Raw genomic sequence first — 17,503 nt, 5'->3', positions numbered from 1 at the left:
TTGTGTGCAGCCCTGACCACATCCTCCCTTTAAAACAGTACATTCAAACTGTAATCAAACCACCCAGCCAACCCCAAATACACAGAGAAAGGGTGAGGGTCAGGGAGAGAAGCAGAGGAAGGTTTACACCCATTAAAACCAGCCAGGGAAATGGGACTGTCCCCAGAAAGGGCAATAGGTGTGCCAGGCAGAACAGCAGCACTCTGACAAACCTGCTGGTGCTCTGGGGAAAAAGAATATGAAAATGTTCAATGCTACACTTTAAAAGGAAGAAGAAGTCCATCAGATTTCTGTGCAAGCCTCAGGAGGCTTGAACTGAGGTCAGAGCTGCATGTCAGCCATGTGTCCCTCCTCTCTGCAAAATTCATCTCTATCTGTTTGCAGCTGCCTGAAGGTGGGAAGCCAGACTAGTTACAGATATATTGAGCTCAGATTGAAGAGTTTTGTGCTTAAAACAGCCACTGTTCATGCTGTGCACCTGGATGTTGAAATCCTACCAACAGCTACCAGCTTTTACATGAAGAACCCACAGGAAAATACGACTGAGGCACGTGGCACCAGTGGCAGTGAAGAGTGTGGTGGGGTTTTTTTGGGACACAGGAGATGTTGGATATGTTGCCCCTTCCTTCTGAGCTTGGATTTGCCTCTCCAATGCAAATCAGCACTGACCTCTGCTGCTGGACTATTGGAATGTGTTCTTGCCAGGGAGAGAGCAAGGGCAATGCAGTGACATGGAGATGGCATTTTCCAAAGGGTTTTCATGCTGCTCACCATGAATTCCTCTGCTTCCAGAGGCTCAAAGCTCTAAGGATATTTATATCCACCCAAAAGAGCACTTGTCAGGTGGGCAGGGGATGTGTTCCCATTACACAGACAGGGAGGTGAGCTAGAGACTCAATGGAACAGCTTGGAGTGCCTCATTCAGAACAGTCATTTTACCCACTTGGATATCTTTCCCCTACTCCAAGATCACCTTTGCAAAGATGATTTCTGCTTGGAAGACCACACAGAGAATGCTAAATAAACAAAACAAAACAACAACAACAAAAGCAGGCACACAATTGTCTCCCATGGAATTCTTACTGCACTTGCCACACATGCTTTAGTGTATTTTGCAGAAATGTCCTCAGGTCACAAGCTTAAGTAGCTTACCCAAGGCCAGGCAGAGTCTGAGGACCTGTCCACATGAGGATACTCAGGAAATGAATCTGAAATTAAACTTTTAAAAAGAATGAGCTAAGCAGCATCCTAAGCTAGCACTTTCATTTAGAATTAGAGCCTTAATTCAGCTTAGCCTAATTCTTTCAGTTCTAAAATGAGGATGGTGACACAAGCCTACTTGCAGATCTATTTATCTGGATGGTTGAAGGTATTACTGCCTGCAGCTACTCATCACTGCATTCCAGATGGAGAACTGCACCCCACAAACCCTGACTGCAGAGGGGTTCAGGACTGCTCCAGCTGCCATAAAAAGCAGGGGCTTTGTGGGATCAGGGGCAACTCCCCCTCCCAAACACAGAGCAGGAGACAGCCATAGGTTTTCATTTCTTAAATCTGCCCAGATGTTGGCAGAGCAAACATCTGCCCACAATGTGTTTGGAGGGAGTAGAAGTGAGGCAAAAGGGTGAGGGAAAACTCCCCAGGTGGGGTCTCTGGCAAAGGATGAGGCTGAATTCATTGGCAGGGCATAGATTTTCTTAAATCATGAGATCTCAGTATTCCATCACTGCCACACAACTGCACTTTGACAGAATGAAGGTGCTCTTGGCCTCTGTGGTTTTAATAACAGAGGACTCATTTACCCCACATTGGTTTATAGCTGGCAATAGATTGTAGCATGCCAGTCACCTCACAGGTGAAATTTCTTTCCTAGACAGTCTGAAAGGAGTAAAATAAGATGTTAAAGGAGCTCTATGAATCTCTGACAGCTTTTCAGGTAAACAAAGGGCAGGAGAGGGAAGAGAAAACATCCTTTGCATCCCTATTCCCTTGCTCTACCTTCCCACACCTGGGGTACAAAATAGCAAAATCCCCCTAGACAGGTCTTGGCAACCCTGTGCTCAATCTGTTCACACTTCCCCTGAGATAAATTCAGGAAAGGGAGAGAGGGAAGAGGGAGGGAGGCTGTTCCATGATAGTGTTTTCTGCACTGTAGGATGGAAACAAACCAAGGGATTTAAATTTAACATCCTCCCTCTAAACTCCAGCCACTCATTACTATCAGACTCTGACAGAGGAAGAAACTGGTGCCTACCTCAATATAAACAGAGAAGTCAGTTAACATATTCAGCTATGTAACACCCTTAAATATTTACTATTGACAGCCAGAGCACCTATGGTTTAAAAATTTTTAATATTGTTATTGGGTTTTTTTTGTTTTTCTCCAGTATGTAGAACAGAGTCGCATGAAATTAGATGACCTAAAAATGCAGGACCCCAAAGACAAAGAAAGCAATGCTGCAGCTGAGCTTTAATCCCTCAGCAGCACCAAGGTTATAATTTCAGTGTGTTCTTCATTCTACACCTTTGCTGGGGATTACCTCCAGAGATGGCATACAAAAATAAACCTGGGGGAAAAGGAGGGCAAAGCAGGTAATAGGAGTAAAAACAACCTTCTCTCTCTCTACCCCACTCTCACTGAGACAAAATTTGTTCTACAAAGAAGAGAATCTCTGGACAAAAATACATCTTGGCTTTGAAAAGGAGGGAATTTCAGGGGGCAAATACCACTCAGAATGCAAACAGATTGAGGATTTAGCTGTACCCTAGTTTTTTGCCTTGGTAAGTTATGAACAGGACATGGGATGAGTGTACATGAACAGAAAACAAAAAACTTGGAACCTTTTCCCTCCCTCTGTCATTTTTTGAAATCCCTCACCACATTCAGATCCTGTAGGAGGAACCTATTTCTGGTTCTGTGCAGCAGAGGAGGGAAACAAAAAGCCCTTTCCCCTTGCATCCCAACATGAAAAGGAAGCCTGGTGGGTTTAATGCAGGAAATCCATTAGGCACGGGGAAAGACAGCAGCCTCCTATCAAGCTGCAAACAGGAGTGCTTAAGCACAAGGCATTCAGGCAGTGGAAATGCATTCAGAGCATTTAGCACGTAGGATTAATCGAATTATAATTTAATCATCTGATCAAACACTAATTAGCATAATCACTTGAGGGGAAAAGCTGCCAGAGGAACAGACGAAGAAACACCTTGGGCACCCAGCACATTTTAATGACGTGAGATTGTGCACAGATAATTTTTTTTTTTTTCTCCCCCTAATCAAACACAACAGAGATTGAGGATTGTGGTGCTGGAGAAGCAGTTTGAAGCAGTCCTGGATCACACACAGCTCTGAAAGATGTTGGAGCAGGGTCTGCAGGCTTCAGTTTATTCAGATTTAAGAGCTGTAAAAGCACAGGAGCAAATCCTGCTTTGCCTGGTGGAGACTCGAGCATGAGCACACACTTCAGCCCACTGTGCTTCCATTATAATCATCCCTCTCTGTTTCCCCCTGAGTCTCCCACATGAATGTTTAACTATGGATCACTTAGATGACCTTCAGGGATACAGCAAAGTATTAGCATCCTTTTACAAACTGCATTTGAAATAATTAGTCTAAATCAGCTGGGTTGCTTTGGCTCGGGGCAGGTGAGAATGGAAAAGCAAGAGATATTAAGGGAGCTTTGCTGTGTAATACTGTCTGGCTTTCCTGGCAAAATCATACCAGTTTTGTAAAGCAGAAATCTGGAGAGACCAGGAAAATCACGCCTGGTGTTTACCCAGGATGAGATGCAAGGACAGGAGGAAGCCTGGAAGAATTTATGGAAAGGAGGAAGGGGAGAAGCAGGACTTGGACAGGGAAAAGGATCATCAGAGGTGTCTCTTGTTTGATTTTTCCCACAAAATAACACAGCTGAATTACTCTGAGTAAGCGATTAGGTTTTCAAATGGGTAATTCTTCTGGACATTAAAAACATCCAAATGCAATGAACTACAACATTCATAGAGAAGATCATAAAATCACTGAGATTAGAAGAGACCTCAGAGATCATTGAATCCAATCACTAGTCCACAATTAACCCATTTGCTTAGGAGATTGGGCTTGGGAAAAGTTTCCTCCAATGTTATGTAAGGGAGCAAAATGATGAGCTGCTTACCTACATTTTAAAGGCACCAGATCACACAGGCTCAAGCGTGAGCTAATTTAAATTGATTGTATCCCTCTTACAGAGCTATTACCAATAATCCTTTCAGCTCCTCACAATGAGTGTACATTAATAAAATAAGGTAAGCAGATACAGCACAGGGCAAATTTACCTCAGGGTTTGCCCATATATTGGACACCCTCCTATGTGCAATCAATATTCAGAGTCTGGAAACTCTCAAGAAAGCAGGAAGCAGCTCTCCTGTGCAGGTGATGATGCCAGAAAACCTCCCAGCAACAGAGCTGTATATCCCTTTAAAGCATTGCCACACTTTGATAGATTAAATAATCAAAGAACACATGGAATGGTTTGGGTTGGAAGGGATCTCAAAGATCATCCAGCCCCAATGCCCCTGCCATGGGCACCTTCCACTAGACCAGGTTGTTCAGGTTGCCCAATTATAAAGAAGTAAATCAGTAACATGAAATTAAAACCACCATCCTACACACACTCCTGACTCAAAGAGAGAGATCCTGTATCACCACACATGGAGGACACTTAATTAAAAAATGAAAGTAGTTCCATTCAGATTTAAAGATTATGGGGTCTAAAATATGTTACTTGTTTACACCTAGATTTAAATTCCTGTTTGTTTCTTTCCAAAGCAAATTCAGGAGAGTCTGCATCTCTTCCCAAAAGCTGAAATATGGCAAAATGGGAGGGAAGGTCACAGAGCTGATAACATTCCCTGAGACTGCACCATGATCAGAGACAGGCTGGAACATAGCAACCACCTCCCCCAAATCACCCCTAAATCTCTTTTTCCTTCCTGCCCTCTGAAGGTCCTGGCCAAGGGAGAGCATCCCCTGCTGCAATCACAGCTCAGCTCCCCCATTTTCCACCTCCCAGCCCCTAGGGGCACCAGCACTGGGCATGCCATGATGCCTTCATCTTCCACTTGGAAGCTGTTTCATACCTGCTCCTTGTTTTGTGTAACATTTTCTGAGCACCAGGCCAGCTGCACATGCCCTAGGAAATGGCAGAGCTGAGATGCTCAGCCAACCTTAACCCCCACCCCAATTATTCCAATGAGTGTCCACACCAGGGACTGAAAGAGCAGAAACATTGTGGGGATGGAGAGCAACTGCAGTGCATGGTGAGCAAACAGTGTTATCCTTGAACACCGACAAGACAGAAACTCCATTTACTGACACCAAAAGTCCTCAGAATCTCTTGAAATTAAGCAGCAGTCAGATTACTATTATTTAGGAAAACATTAAAAAAAAAAAAAAAAAAACCAAACAAACTCATTAAGTCCTTTTGAAATTACTAAGGGCCAGCATTCTTCTCTTCTATGGAAACACATTTTGAGATGTGGTAGAAATGCTGTAATTGCTTTTACCCACTAGGGACTGACTTTTGGACTTGATAAATATGCACTGAACTGCTGCAGCTGGAGTGTCTTCAGACAGGAATTTCTTTTGCTCTGCATTGCCTTCACGTGTGCCAGTGGTTGGATATTCCAAAAAGCCTCCAGCTCCATCACCAGTGGGACAAGCACAGTTTGAGCACTTGCAGTCACATCTCTCTGAAGCCACACTGCTCCTCCAGCATGAACACAATGGATAAGAGCAAAAACTGGTGAAAAGCAGAAGATTTTTGGACAAGATTTTTACTCTGGACTAGGATAGAAAAGCTAAAACCTAATCCTTTCTTTCTTCCCCTGACAAAAAATTAAAAATAAACATTGCTTACTCCAGGCTGTTGTTCCCACCACGACTGTTGGGTCTTCCTCAGGATTTGCTAGGCAAGCAGCTCTATTTGTTACAAAAAGCTGTTCACACAAAGAGTGGGGGATTGGGGACCTGCTCCTCTCCAGCAGCAGCATCCCAGGATTTCTACCCTGAGTGGGGCTGGGGGTCAGGCACAGGCTCTGAGCAGACCCTAATGCACCAAACCTGACAGATCCCAACAGCTGAACAGCAAATTGTCCCTGCCAGGGCTCTCTGAAAACCTGACAGCTCAGCCTCTTTTCCCCAGGATTAATTATCTCCCTCCTGCCCAATAAAGGAGCTCAGCTCTTTCCTGCTTTGCTCAGATGAGGAACTTGCCCTTCCTACCCTACAGCCACACTGACATTCCTAAGATTGCTGTCAACCCTTGATCTCCTCCATTCCCCCAAATCCATCTGCCTCAGGGGAAGAGGTAAAATAAATATAAATAACTACTAAAAATGTGGAGAGAAGACAGGTAGTGGGGCTCAAACTAAGCCCACAGCAGAGATTAAATAACAGGAGTAGGTAAGAATGAAATAAATCTGAGTGCAGGCAGTGAAGGACAAGGACAGCTGGGACTTTAAACTCTCTATCCCTTGGCACACAGCAGGATCCATGGGGAGCACCAGCTTGCCCTGGCACAGACCAGTAGCCAAAACAGAGCACTGAGTAGTCCCAAAGCCACATTCTGTGGTGTTCTCACCCACAGCTCACAGGGGAACAGGCTCAGCTTTGCCTTTCCCAAACTGAAGGCAAGACCTCAGCATCCTTGACCAGAACCTGTCCAGCTCAAGTTTGGCCCTCAGAGATTGCCCTCCTGCTGTCCCACAGGGATTCATGCCTGAGAATACTCTCCCTCTCCCCACCACACCTCACATCACTGTCTGGATACCTGTGCAGCTCCAGCACACCCTTTTCACTTCCTTTACCCTCCCCACTAAAAGTTATGTGTGTGCCTCCATCCCTGCCTCTCCACTAAGCATTCATTCTGCATTTCATAGATATATATTTACAAAAAGTTGAGAACAAAAGCTCCAGCCACAGCTGACACAACAAAACCATGGTAATCAGCACCTATCCTTGTTCCATAGTGAGATGAGCCCCAGTCTCTGTGCTTGAAATGATGAAAATCTGATTTCTAGAGGCCCTACACCACAGGGCAGTGGAAAGGTTGTCATTGTGGAAGAGAAACCTTGAGGTGTCACAACAAAACTAGAAAGAAAACACAAGAGGAAAGTTCCCTAAATAAATACAGCTAAAAGCATAAAGAAGTATAATGCAAATATTACTGCAGACATTTGAAAATCACTTAACTATGCAAAAAACTCTCTACCTTGGATGTCTGCAAACATAACTGGAGAACTTCTGTTTTACTGACAGCTTCCCAAATTACTTCCTTCATATCATGACACAGCAAACACTTTGCTTTGTACTTCACAACTGCAGTTGCAACAAAAATTATGACTGACTTGTCTAGAAATAATATGTGAACTTTTAAAGCTTTTAAACTGCCCCCCACAGAAAAGCCACTCAATGAGAGGAAAAACTTCAGGTGGACAATGTGTGGTGTGGATGTTAGACCATTTTGCTCTTTATGCAGAGGTCCACCTAAAGCCTATTTTGCTTGAATGTCATTTTTTCTGGCAAGATCCCATTCCAGGGACATCTGAATCTGCTTTTCATAACAAAAAGGACTTTGTCAAGGACTTGTTCTGTCCTTAGCTCAAGCCAGGAGCGTTCTAGCAGCTTGTCACATGCTCACCTCATAATTATCAAGAGACTGACTTGGTGCACTCACAGTATTTTCCTGAGTCAGGGCCAAAATTCCTAATAAAACTCACAGAGAAAACCCCAAAGACTTCAGAAGGTAATACCACAAAAACAAACAAACAAACAAACCCCAAACCACAACGATTTCTGAAAGAAAAACAATTGCATAAGAGAATTCAACAGAAGCCAGAGCTTGCACTGGGAAAAAATGAACCAAGTAGATTTGGGACCACTCAAATCCTACCATGAGATTTGTGGAGTGCAGTGTAAGAACAATACATGGATTCCTCCAACCCTGCACATTCCAGCATCCCCAAAACCCTTCCCAGCTAAAACAGGAGCTGGCTTAAACAAAAAACACACTTCAAATGACATGTCATTTGAATTCCACACCAACTACTAAACCTCTAGAAAATTTTACAGAGCAAGCTGTTAGCATGGAGATAAAAAGCAGAGCAGGCAACAAGCTCTTTCACAAACTCCTGAATTCCATGGCACCCCAAAAACTGGAGCCCCCACTGGGGGCTGCCCCTCTGTAGTGCTGAGAGACGAACACCCCGAGCGTGCTGGCTCAGCACGAGCCACTCAATTTGCAAAACCACATGAGAGGATTTCACGCCAACAGATATTTATATAGACACAGCAACCCTACAATCTTATCTATAGAATCTCTGTGAGTAGATTATGGAGATAGGCAACTATTTGCAGCTACAGTGCAGTGTAATTATATTCTAGCTGTGCTGAAATAAATCCCGGTCATTTCAAGAATATGCTTCTGATATTCTCAAAACGCTGGAGGGCTCCCCAAAGTTACTCCAAAAATTTAGATGGCAGAAAGTTACTAAGAATAATTTTTAGCTCAGTGCAAAACGTAAATCTTAAGCCACAAATCTTCTGCATGGGATTACAGTGTAATTAATTGGAAGGAAATAGCATCAAGCCCGCTTGGACAGCAAAGCGTATTTTCCATAGGCTGTCGTTTTTAAGCAATTATAAAGCATGCAGAGTTACACATGCAAATGTGCAGAAATGTGTGTTTATTTTAAAATCTCAGAAGGAATCTGTATCCCTGAAAAATCACACTGAGAGCCACACGAGCAGGATCTCCAAGAGAATACACAGAGAGGCACCAGGCAGGAAATTCCTCAGGTGATCCCTGTGCGTGTGCCTTTGTCTCTGCCACGTGGATGTGGAGCAGAGATTTATTTTCAGCTGTGCTCTTGGGCTGCCCCATGGCCCAGAATCCTGCATTTCCAAGGGATCTGTACTTCTGGAAGCTTCAGCAGGAGCACATCACTGTTCTCTCATTGTCCCCTCCCTGGGAGCTCCAGGCAAGCTGGAGTTTAGGATGGAGGTGACTCCTTCTCAGAGCCTTTGCATTTAAAAATGGCTTTCTATAAATAGGATTGCTGGCTCACTCTTAAGTCTTACTCCCTGCCTTCTGAGTAAAAATAGCTTAAATAGGGATGCTGGGAAGACTTGTTAATCTCTGTCTGCCTGTCTGTCCATCCACTTGCCTTTTTTTTCCTTCCTCAAAACAGATCATAGCTGCCCACTCCACTGTCAAAGGTATTTATTGACAAAACCTACTTTTTTTCTTTTTCTGATGAGTAACCCAATGCTCTGGTGGGAAAAAAAAAATAGTACTTATGAGGTAATAAGAATTTTTTTTTTGTGAATGGCAGTATCCAAAGACAAGCAATGACAAGAAAAGCTCCCAGTACAAAAAAGTGCCTGAAGAATCAGTGGCTTGCTCTTGAAGATGTTCTCTTCAGTGCTCTAAAATATTGAGCTGTGAAAGGCTTTTATTATTAAATACCTCCCATTTTGTGCTGTTTTCTTTTTGAAAACACCAATTGTTTGATGAAGTGTTTCTAAGGGGCAGGGAGGTGAAGATGGAGAAGATAAAGCTCCTTTTGAAGAATTATAATTTCAGATCTTAATTTCATTGATTTGATAACAGTTTAAGTGAAAAGAAAGTGAAGAGTAAATAAGATTATGAAATAACTCAAAATAGACTGTGAAACAAATAATTTGACTGCAGACACCTACACATTCACCTTGAAGCAATTTGATGTATGTAGCAGACCTATGTTGTTTATATGGATTTTTGTAATATATTTAGAGTTTCAATGACTCAAAATAAATAACACTTTAAAAATGTCCAAAAAATGTCCCTTAGGATAAAAGATGAATAAAATGCTTAACTCCCATCTTCATTTTTTCAAGTAGAAGATGGAGTTAGTCCTTCCTACTGCAAATCTGAAAGACTCCAAGAGCAAGAAATTGATAAAGGGCACATGCCAAATAAAATCAAAGGCTAAATGTATGTTCAAATAGGCCTTGATCCTAAACACATCTCAACTTTTTAATTAGAGCAAACTCTGGGGAGGAAACAAATTAGTCCATGTATTTTGCCCCTCAATCCATTGCCCTGACCTCTGACCCCACCCCAGAGAGATGGTTCATTTTTTTGCTTTCTGCTTTTTTTGGCCACTCCAATTGTTTATTAAATAGGTAGAGCAGATTATTTCCCCACCCCAAACATCCCCTCACCTGAGAGGGCAGCAAATTTGTTTAGTCTCTTACTCAGGCAAAGACACAAAATGTGAGGCCCAGCCTGAGCCCAGCTCAGAGATTTGGATATCAGGATTTGGAGGAACTTTCTGGACGAGCTAATCACCATAACAAATGAGATTTTCTCAAATAATTAAAATTAGCAGTATGTTATGTGACAAAAGTCTACTCAAGAACAACAAAAAAATTCATATCAACTCCTAAACTTCTCCAGATGCAGCAACTCTGAGGAAATTCCACTGAAACACATCCCAAATCCTGCTTTTATTTCAGGGCTCCTCACTTCAAGAGAGACCTGGAGGAGCTGGAACGGAGCTGGAGAAGGGGCTGCAGCCCCAGGAGAGGCTGAGGGAGCTGGAAAGGGGCTCAGCCTGGAGAAAAGGAGGCTCAGGAGGGATCTCCTCACTCTAAAACTCCATGAGAGGAGGGTGACCCAGGTGGGGATCAGGGTCTTTTCACCCTGGAACAAGGGATAGGATGAGAGGAAATGGCTTCAAGTTGCACCAGGTAGGTTTAGATTGGATATTAGGAAAAATTTCTTCATGGGAAGGGTTTTCCAGCCTCGGAACAGTCACCCTCCCTGGAATTTAAAAGACCTGCAGATATGGGTTGAAAGGGCTTTTCCAACCTAAACAATTCTGTGCTTGTAGGAAATCCCAGTGAAGAGCTGTGAATAAAACAGTAATAAAGCCCTATTTAAGATGGTTTTGAGGCTTTTTTTTGCAACTTGCAGAAATCAGCTTCCCTTTGAACCACTCCCAAAAGCACCTTCACTGTCACACGCAGCTGCTGCCCAGCGCTGCGGGAAGAAGATGCAGCATCCACCAGCTTTTAGTGACCCTTGGTAAAAAACACAGGAAAATGCCTCTCAGCTGTCTGTGTGCTCCCACAGCTCAGCAAGGCAGATTCTGTGGTTTGCTGCCCACTAGTGTCCTGTGGCTCCAGCTCCAGCACAGCCACTGCCCACACCACGGGAGGAAATCCCCCCAGCACCCGGGGGAGCAGCACACCCTGAGCACAGGAGAACACACACCCTTTGAAAGAGACAGAGACACCCCCACATCCTCTGACTGCCCAGCAATCAGAGTTTTCCTCCCCTTGGCATTTGGTGATTAATTAATAGCTATTCATAGCTCGGGTAACACCGGATTAAAGACACCCTGAGCTGTGCTGTGCCATCCACACGCAAGCACTAAGCCGAATGCTTCCTTCAACTTCCCAAGGTGAGGATGTGCTTACACAATCCCCCACGAGCTCTGCAGGTACCTCAGTATGTTCCTACAAAGACAGCAGCTTGCTCTTTTGCTCAGGTATTGCAGCCCCAGCACTGAAAATCACCATTTTCTTTGGGGAGTCTCAGCACCACTGTCACTCTGGCTCCTCATCCTCCAGCTTAACCCCTGCTCCCAGATCAGTGTGATCCTTCTCCACCCTCCCAAAACATTGCTAAAACCCATATTGATAGATATACAGCAGGCAGAGGAGTCAAACAGGAAATCATTTTAATGGAAATGTATTTTTAGTGTCATCTGTGCTGTATTGGTGCCTCCCGATGCTCGATTGATTCCAGCAGAGCATCTATGGGCAACGGGCATGTAAGAAATGCAGCCAGAGAGAAGCCTGGAAATGGGTTCAGCATGTCCACAGCAGAGACTGAGTGATACTGAAACATCCTCATTTCTGACAGCAGCACCTGAGCCAGCTTGATCACAGTCATTACCAAAAAAAAAAAGAGGATTTTGAAGGAGGCTGTTCTCCCCTCAGAGCCTCCCTTGCCTTCTCTCACTGTAATTAGTGAAATGCCCCATTAGTAATTATGACCAGGCTACAGCAGACTTCTGCTGCTCATCTGAAACACTGAGGCAGAGTAACAGGGAAGGTGGTGCAGGTAGAGTAATCCTGAAAGGCAACTCCAAAGCCTTGCTCAGGATTAGAACTGCATGACTCAGGCTTTCAAGGTAGTGAATTCAGCTGCAGAGCTCCCACTGATGTCTCTATCATCCCACGCACTTTCCAGGGCTGCAATGCATTTATGGTTAATAGTTACCTGTATTCTAAAGGAGCACAGCAACAAGAGTTTCAAACCCTCACGAAATATATAAACTTTAACCAGGTATTTGGGGAGGTTTTTGTTTCAGGCTTCAGAAATACTAATTGGATGGAAGAGCATGTCAGTATTTTATTGTCCCCAGAAGGAAGCTATTTCACAAACATAAAGCCTTCCCAGTGACACTGCTCACATCTAATTTGACAAAATGTATTTGTGCTGAGTGACTTTAGGGAAATATGGGGGCCAACCTTGTTATTGTCATTCAGATGGTTTCCATTATCTCCAACAGAAATTAAACCCAAGACTACAACTGCAGAGTTAAACCTATGGGTTTATTTTTAACCTATTTCTCCCCTCAGAAATATTTTTTTTAAATAATAAATTATTAAAAAAAAAAAATCAAAACCAACACGAACATGAACAACCTTACATATTTTAAAGTTAAAATCAGAATGAGATGTAACACAATGGAAAACCACTTAGACCCGTGCTGGTGTTTTAAGCAAAACATGGTGTGGTTCCATAAGGGGGTTAGAAAAGGCAATGGCAGAAGCCAAGCAGAAACCTGTCCCCCCCACCAGATACACTCATGAAAGAGCCCTGACTGTCACACAATGGAGTTATAGACAGAATAATGAAAATAAACGTGTACGTGATATATCTATTTATATATGCAGTCATTTCCTTCAAAGAGATACATATCTGATATGACACTGCATTAAAATCTGAAGCCCTTTAAAAATATGATTGTTTGACTCTGATAAAATGGCCCGAATAAGTCCTAATAAGTGTTGCCAATGAATAAAACCATCTCACCCAGTCTTAACATGAAGGTAGGTGCCATTTTCTTCAAAGATTTCCCTTAAAAACACCCTAAAATCTGCATTTCGACTTCAAGTATGACGCCAAAAAACAAACAGACTTTTTAAGTTGCAAGGAATCGTTGAACCACCCACTAGATGTTTTCACAATGCTTTCATCTTGGAATAGTACTATACACAAAAACATTTAATTTTAGTCCCCCTGGAGTCACAAATGTACAGATGTTGCTGTGTGGCAGCACAGAATCCATGCGGGTGCATACATCATGTACACACTACACTCTTCAGTCTTTGGGAGACAAATTCAGGTTTGACTGGGATCCAAAAACACAGGGAAACTGAAAGTGAAATTACTGCTGACTTCATAGATCAAGGAATAAATGGAAGTGATTTTCAGGTACTTCAATCTCATAAAGGAAAAATTAGTCTGCTCTTCAAAAAACCCTTGCAAGGAGGACTAACTAGGTTAGAACATAGAATTTATAGCATCAAAATAGTAGAAAAAAAAATCTGCTTTTTTTCTTTTTTTTTTTCCCTCCTTTTTAAAAATAAGATTTCTGGTGAGAAACAGGGTTTCATTTCTATGCAAATCTAGTTTTAAATGAATAGCACTGGTTAGAGCACACTTCCAGGCTGATTCCTTCTGTCCTTTTAACAACAAATCTCTCCCTCCAAGGTAATCTGGCTGGAGAGGACAGAGAGAAAGGCACAGTGCTGCTGCCTGTCAAAAATAAATAAATAAATAGATAATTTCTTAATGTTAAAACTTGTTGCAATTTCCTTACTGCCCAAAGAAATGCAAAAAATGCCCAAGTTTTCACTTTGGGGGATTTCAATTCTTTCGTATTTCTGAGGCACGCAGACAAAAATGTTTTTAAGGTCGCTCTAAGCCCACACATTTAAGATTCACCTCCTGATTTCTGCCCTCCCCAGCGCTTCACACTGGACCAGCCATGCTTGTCAATGCATTTTTTCATCCAGTGTCTACTTAAGAAGATGTGAAGGCACCCTCATCCAGCATTCATCCCTCACCCTCTGCCAGAGGTTCAATTATTTCCATCCTTCAGGAAAACCTCACACTTTGCCCTGTGCTCCTCTCTCATTCATTCCACACAAGAAACCTTTTCCCTGTTCTACCTGCTTTGCCTATTTCGAGAATTGTGTGTTTAATGTGATTTATCTGGCAGGGTGAAAAGCATTACGGGCAATTTTACGTTCTCGGATCGGAGGAGGCAGTGCAATAGAAGAGCTGACACCCCAGAATAATTTGTTTTCTGTCCTTAAAACTGCAATGCTAAACGTGCATTTTTAATAAAATCTAAGCAATTTAAGCATATTTTTACACATGCCATGGTTTTCAATCACATATATCTAAATGTTCCAAAATACCCCATCCCACTATTGAAACTATTACAGAGAAACTGTAATAAATGTTTGTCAGTCAAAGAGTTGGCAGAAGGAAAAAAAAAAAAAAATTAAAGAATAACAGATTTAACCTTATTCTACCCCAAATCTAATTTCCCCTTCCTAACTTTATAATTGACTAAAAGTCTTCAACCTTTTCAGATGATGTAATGCTTATCCGTGCATATTTTTACATAAATGAGTGAGGAGAAAAAAAAAATTCAGAGCAGGTACCTTCACGGAGAAATGATGAAAGTGAAATAAATTTAAAATACTACTTCTTAAATATATGTAAAAACGTAAGGCGAAAGCAGAGGGCGAATTAAAAATAAATAAAAAATGCGAAAGGAAGCAATATCTCAATGCGACCGCTTAGGATGAAAAGCCCTTCAAATTATCCCCGTGCGCTCTGACGGATTTCTACGGCACTTGGCAAAAAAAAATCTGTACTTTTCCAGCTGAGAAAGAAAGAAAAAGCGCCTCTCTGCCTGCTCGCCTCTGCGAGCAGCGTCTCATTCCGAAGGAGGCAGGCACGGAGGTGCCGGGCTGTCACTTTGCGAGGTGAGCGACTTTCAGCGATCGCGGCGCTCCCGCTCCTCGCCCTTCTCCCCGCGACAAAAGCCACCACCGCGACCCGCTCCCCTTCCCGGCCGGCAGGATGAGGGATGGGGACAAGGGAAGGGATGCCCGCGGCGGGGCTCACCATGCGAGATGCTGTGGAGCAAGGCGACGGCCAACATCCACATGCCCCCGCCGCTCGCCCGCTCCCCGCTCCGGGCTCGCCCTCGCCCGCCGCGCCCACGGCCGGGCCGGAGCTGGCAGGCAGCGCGCACCGGGTCCGGCCCGCCTCGCCTGGCTCGGCTGGTGGCTGCTCGGAGCCTGCGGGGCCGCTCGTCCGCCCAGCGAGCGCTCAGCCCCGCCTGCAGCCCCGCGGCTCCGCCGACACTCGCCCGGCGCTCGGGCGGGGGAAGAGGCGGCCGGCGGCGGGGGCGGGGGGCGGGAGCGCGGCGGGGCCCAGGTGTGTCCTTGGCTCGGGGAGGCGCCCGCAGGGCGGCGGGGGCAGGGCCACAGGTGACAAAATCCTCCGGCGCGGCCACACCAGCATCCCCGGCAGCAGCGGCGGCCGGCCCCGAGCCGCGGCGAGCCGGCTCCTCGCACGCCTCCTCCTCTTCTTCCTCCTCCTCCTCCTCCTCCTGATGCTGATGCTCTTGCTGCTCCTCACACGGCTCCCCTCGGCGGGCACATCTTCCTCCCTCTCCTCGCCCTGCTCCTCTCTCCGGCGGCTCGGAGCGCTCGGAGCCCGCTGCTCACCTCCCCCGGCTCCCGCAGCCCTCCGCAGTCTTAAAGCAGCACCGGGTCCGCACAGTGGAAAAACCCAAGACCAATAGAAGAAGGCAGCAGAATTCCCTGCCTCTCAATAGTTGGCTGAACTGCGGCCGTTTGGCATCAGCTGAGTTGTATATGACTAATGTGTTGACAAGTCGTGTGGGGGGACTGGAGGAGGGGGCCCTTCTAGAAGGTCACAGCCCAGACAGGCGAGTGCATCAAATAATTGACTGGGATCCTGTGCACCGCTGAAGGAAAATACACACACACGTACACACAAGCACATCTTGCAGTGCTTGCACAGGTCCAGATACTATTTGGCCTTTCATCTGCGTCTCTTTCTGTGGTGAGACGTTTCTTTCCCCCTGTAGTGAAAGAGTAAATTACAATCTCTCTAACTAAAAGCAATTTCTGCGCCTATTCTTTCTTCACATCTGTGATGTGAAGGTTGGTCTGAAAAGGAAAAGGAATAAAAGAGAAAAGGGGGGGAAAATATTAAATGAAGACAGCTAAAAAAAAATCAATATTGTGAAATACATAACAGCATTAGGGCAACTCTGGGTTTAAGCTGTAAGATGAAAAGCAAACACAACAAAGCAATAAGGAATCTCAACCTGCAGAATCCCCTGTGTATCACCAACAGAATGACTTCACATTTGGGGGACGATATTTCTGTAAGAAAATGCTTTATACCAGCATTTTCACCAGACCTTGCCCTGCTGCCAACACCCTGCCTTGTGCACTGCAATGAAATCCAAAGGACGTCCCCCAGAAAGGCACTGGGATGGACATCTGCAGGAAGCTCAGCAGCAGCAGAACTGGCCAGGGAAGATCTGTCAGATGTTTCTGAAGGCATAGAGGACAAATCAGAACACATCTCTGGAGCATTGTATAAGGCCCTTCTTTCTAATTCTTGAGAAAACCAAACTGAGGGACGGTGAAAGACATCAGGAGAGAGCTCAGTTCCCTGCATCCCATTTGGGCTGGGCTATCAGCCAGGAGAGACTGAGGCCTTGAAGGGAAAGCAGGAGGGATGAGACCAATACTGGGCAGGGAGTCACGGCTGCATTTAAGAAAAAAAGATGTGGGCAACCAGGGAAGCTCTTAGGGGAAAATAGAATCTGATGCTGTTAAACAAAAATTAAAGAGAGAAATGCAAGTGTCTTGGGGGAGAAGAAAAAATAAATAAAAGAAATTTTAAAAAAAGAAAAAGAAAGAAATTTGGTTTTATTGGGAGCGGAGTTCTGTTAAAAATAACAATACTTTTATCTGTTTAGAAGAGAGCTGGTGACTAGCAGAAATGTTTAAGAATAGATTTGAGAGCATTTGGGAGAAGTTCATGACAGATTTGTTCAGGCAGCTCTTTCAGAATTGCTTTGTTTCCTCTTCCGAAACCCAAAACATGTTTGGGGCTTAAGAGATATAATGTTCTAGACATTCTACAATGACAGAATAAATAAACCTCCTTCTTATACCTTTCTACCTCCTTTACTCATCTACATAACTCTGATAGCCCTTGGCAAATTTCAGCTTCGTGTAGAGCTGTCTCAAACAAGTTTTTGTGCATTTCAGTTCATTTAAAACAACCACAGCAGCTGCAAACTAAAAGAGTAAATCTTTAATTTGTTCTTCAGTGGCACA

The 17,503-nt window shown here is 44.2% G+C and overlaps 1 protein-coding gene across 1 annotated transcript in view; it reads right to left on the bottom strand.

Moving 5' to 3' along the window:
* DSCAM (DS cell adhesion molecule) overlaps positions 1 to 15,424 on the bottom strand; it is a 454,596-nt gene extending 439,172 nt beyond the window's left edge. The window contains exon 1 of the mRNA XM_079312259.1: positions 15,240 to 15,424. Within this exon, the coding sequence (XP_079168385.1) occupies positions 15,240 to 15,282 (43 nt within the window). The 5' untranslated portion in view covers positions 15,283 to 15,424. The remainder of the gene's footprint in view (positions 1 to 15,239) is intronic.
* Between the last annotated feature and the right edge of the window lie 2,079 nt (positions 15,425 to 17,503).

Source organism: Erithacus rubecula, assembly GCF_903797595.1.
Source record: "Erithacus rubecula genome assembly, chromosome: 1".
Lineage (NCBI taxonomy): Eukaryota > Metazoa > Chordata > Aves > Passeriformes > Muscicapidae > Erithacus > Erithacus rubecula.
Note: the sequence above shows the minus strand (reverse complement) of the source record. Positions and strands in the feature narration are given on the sequence as shown.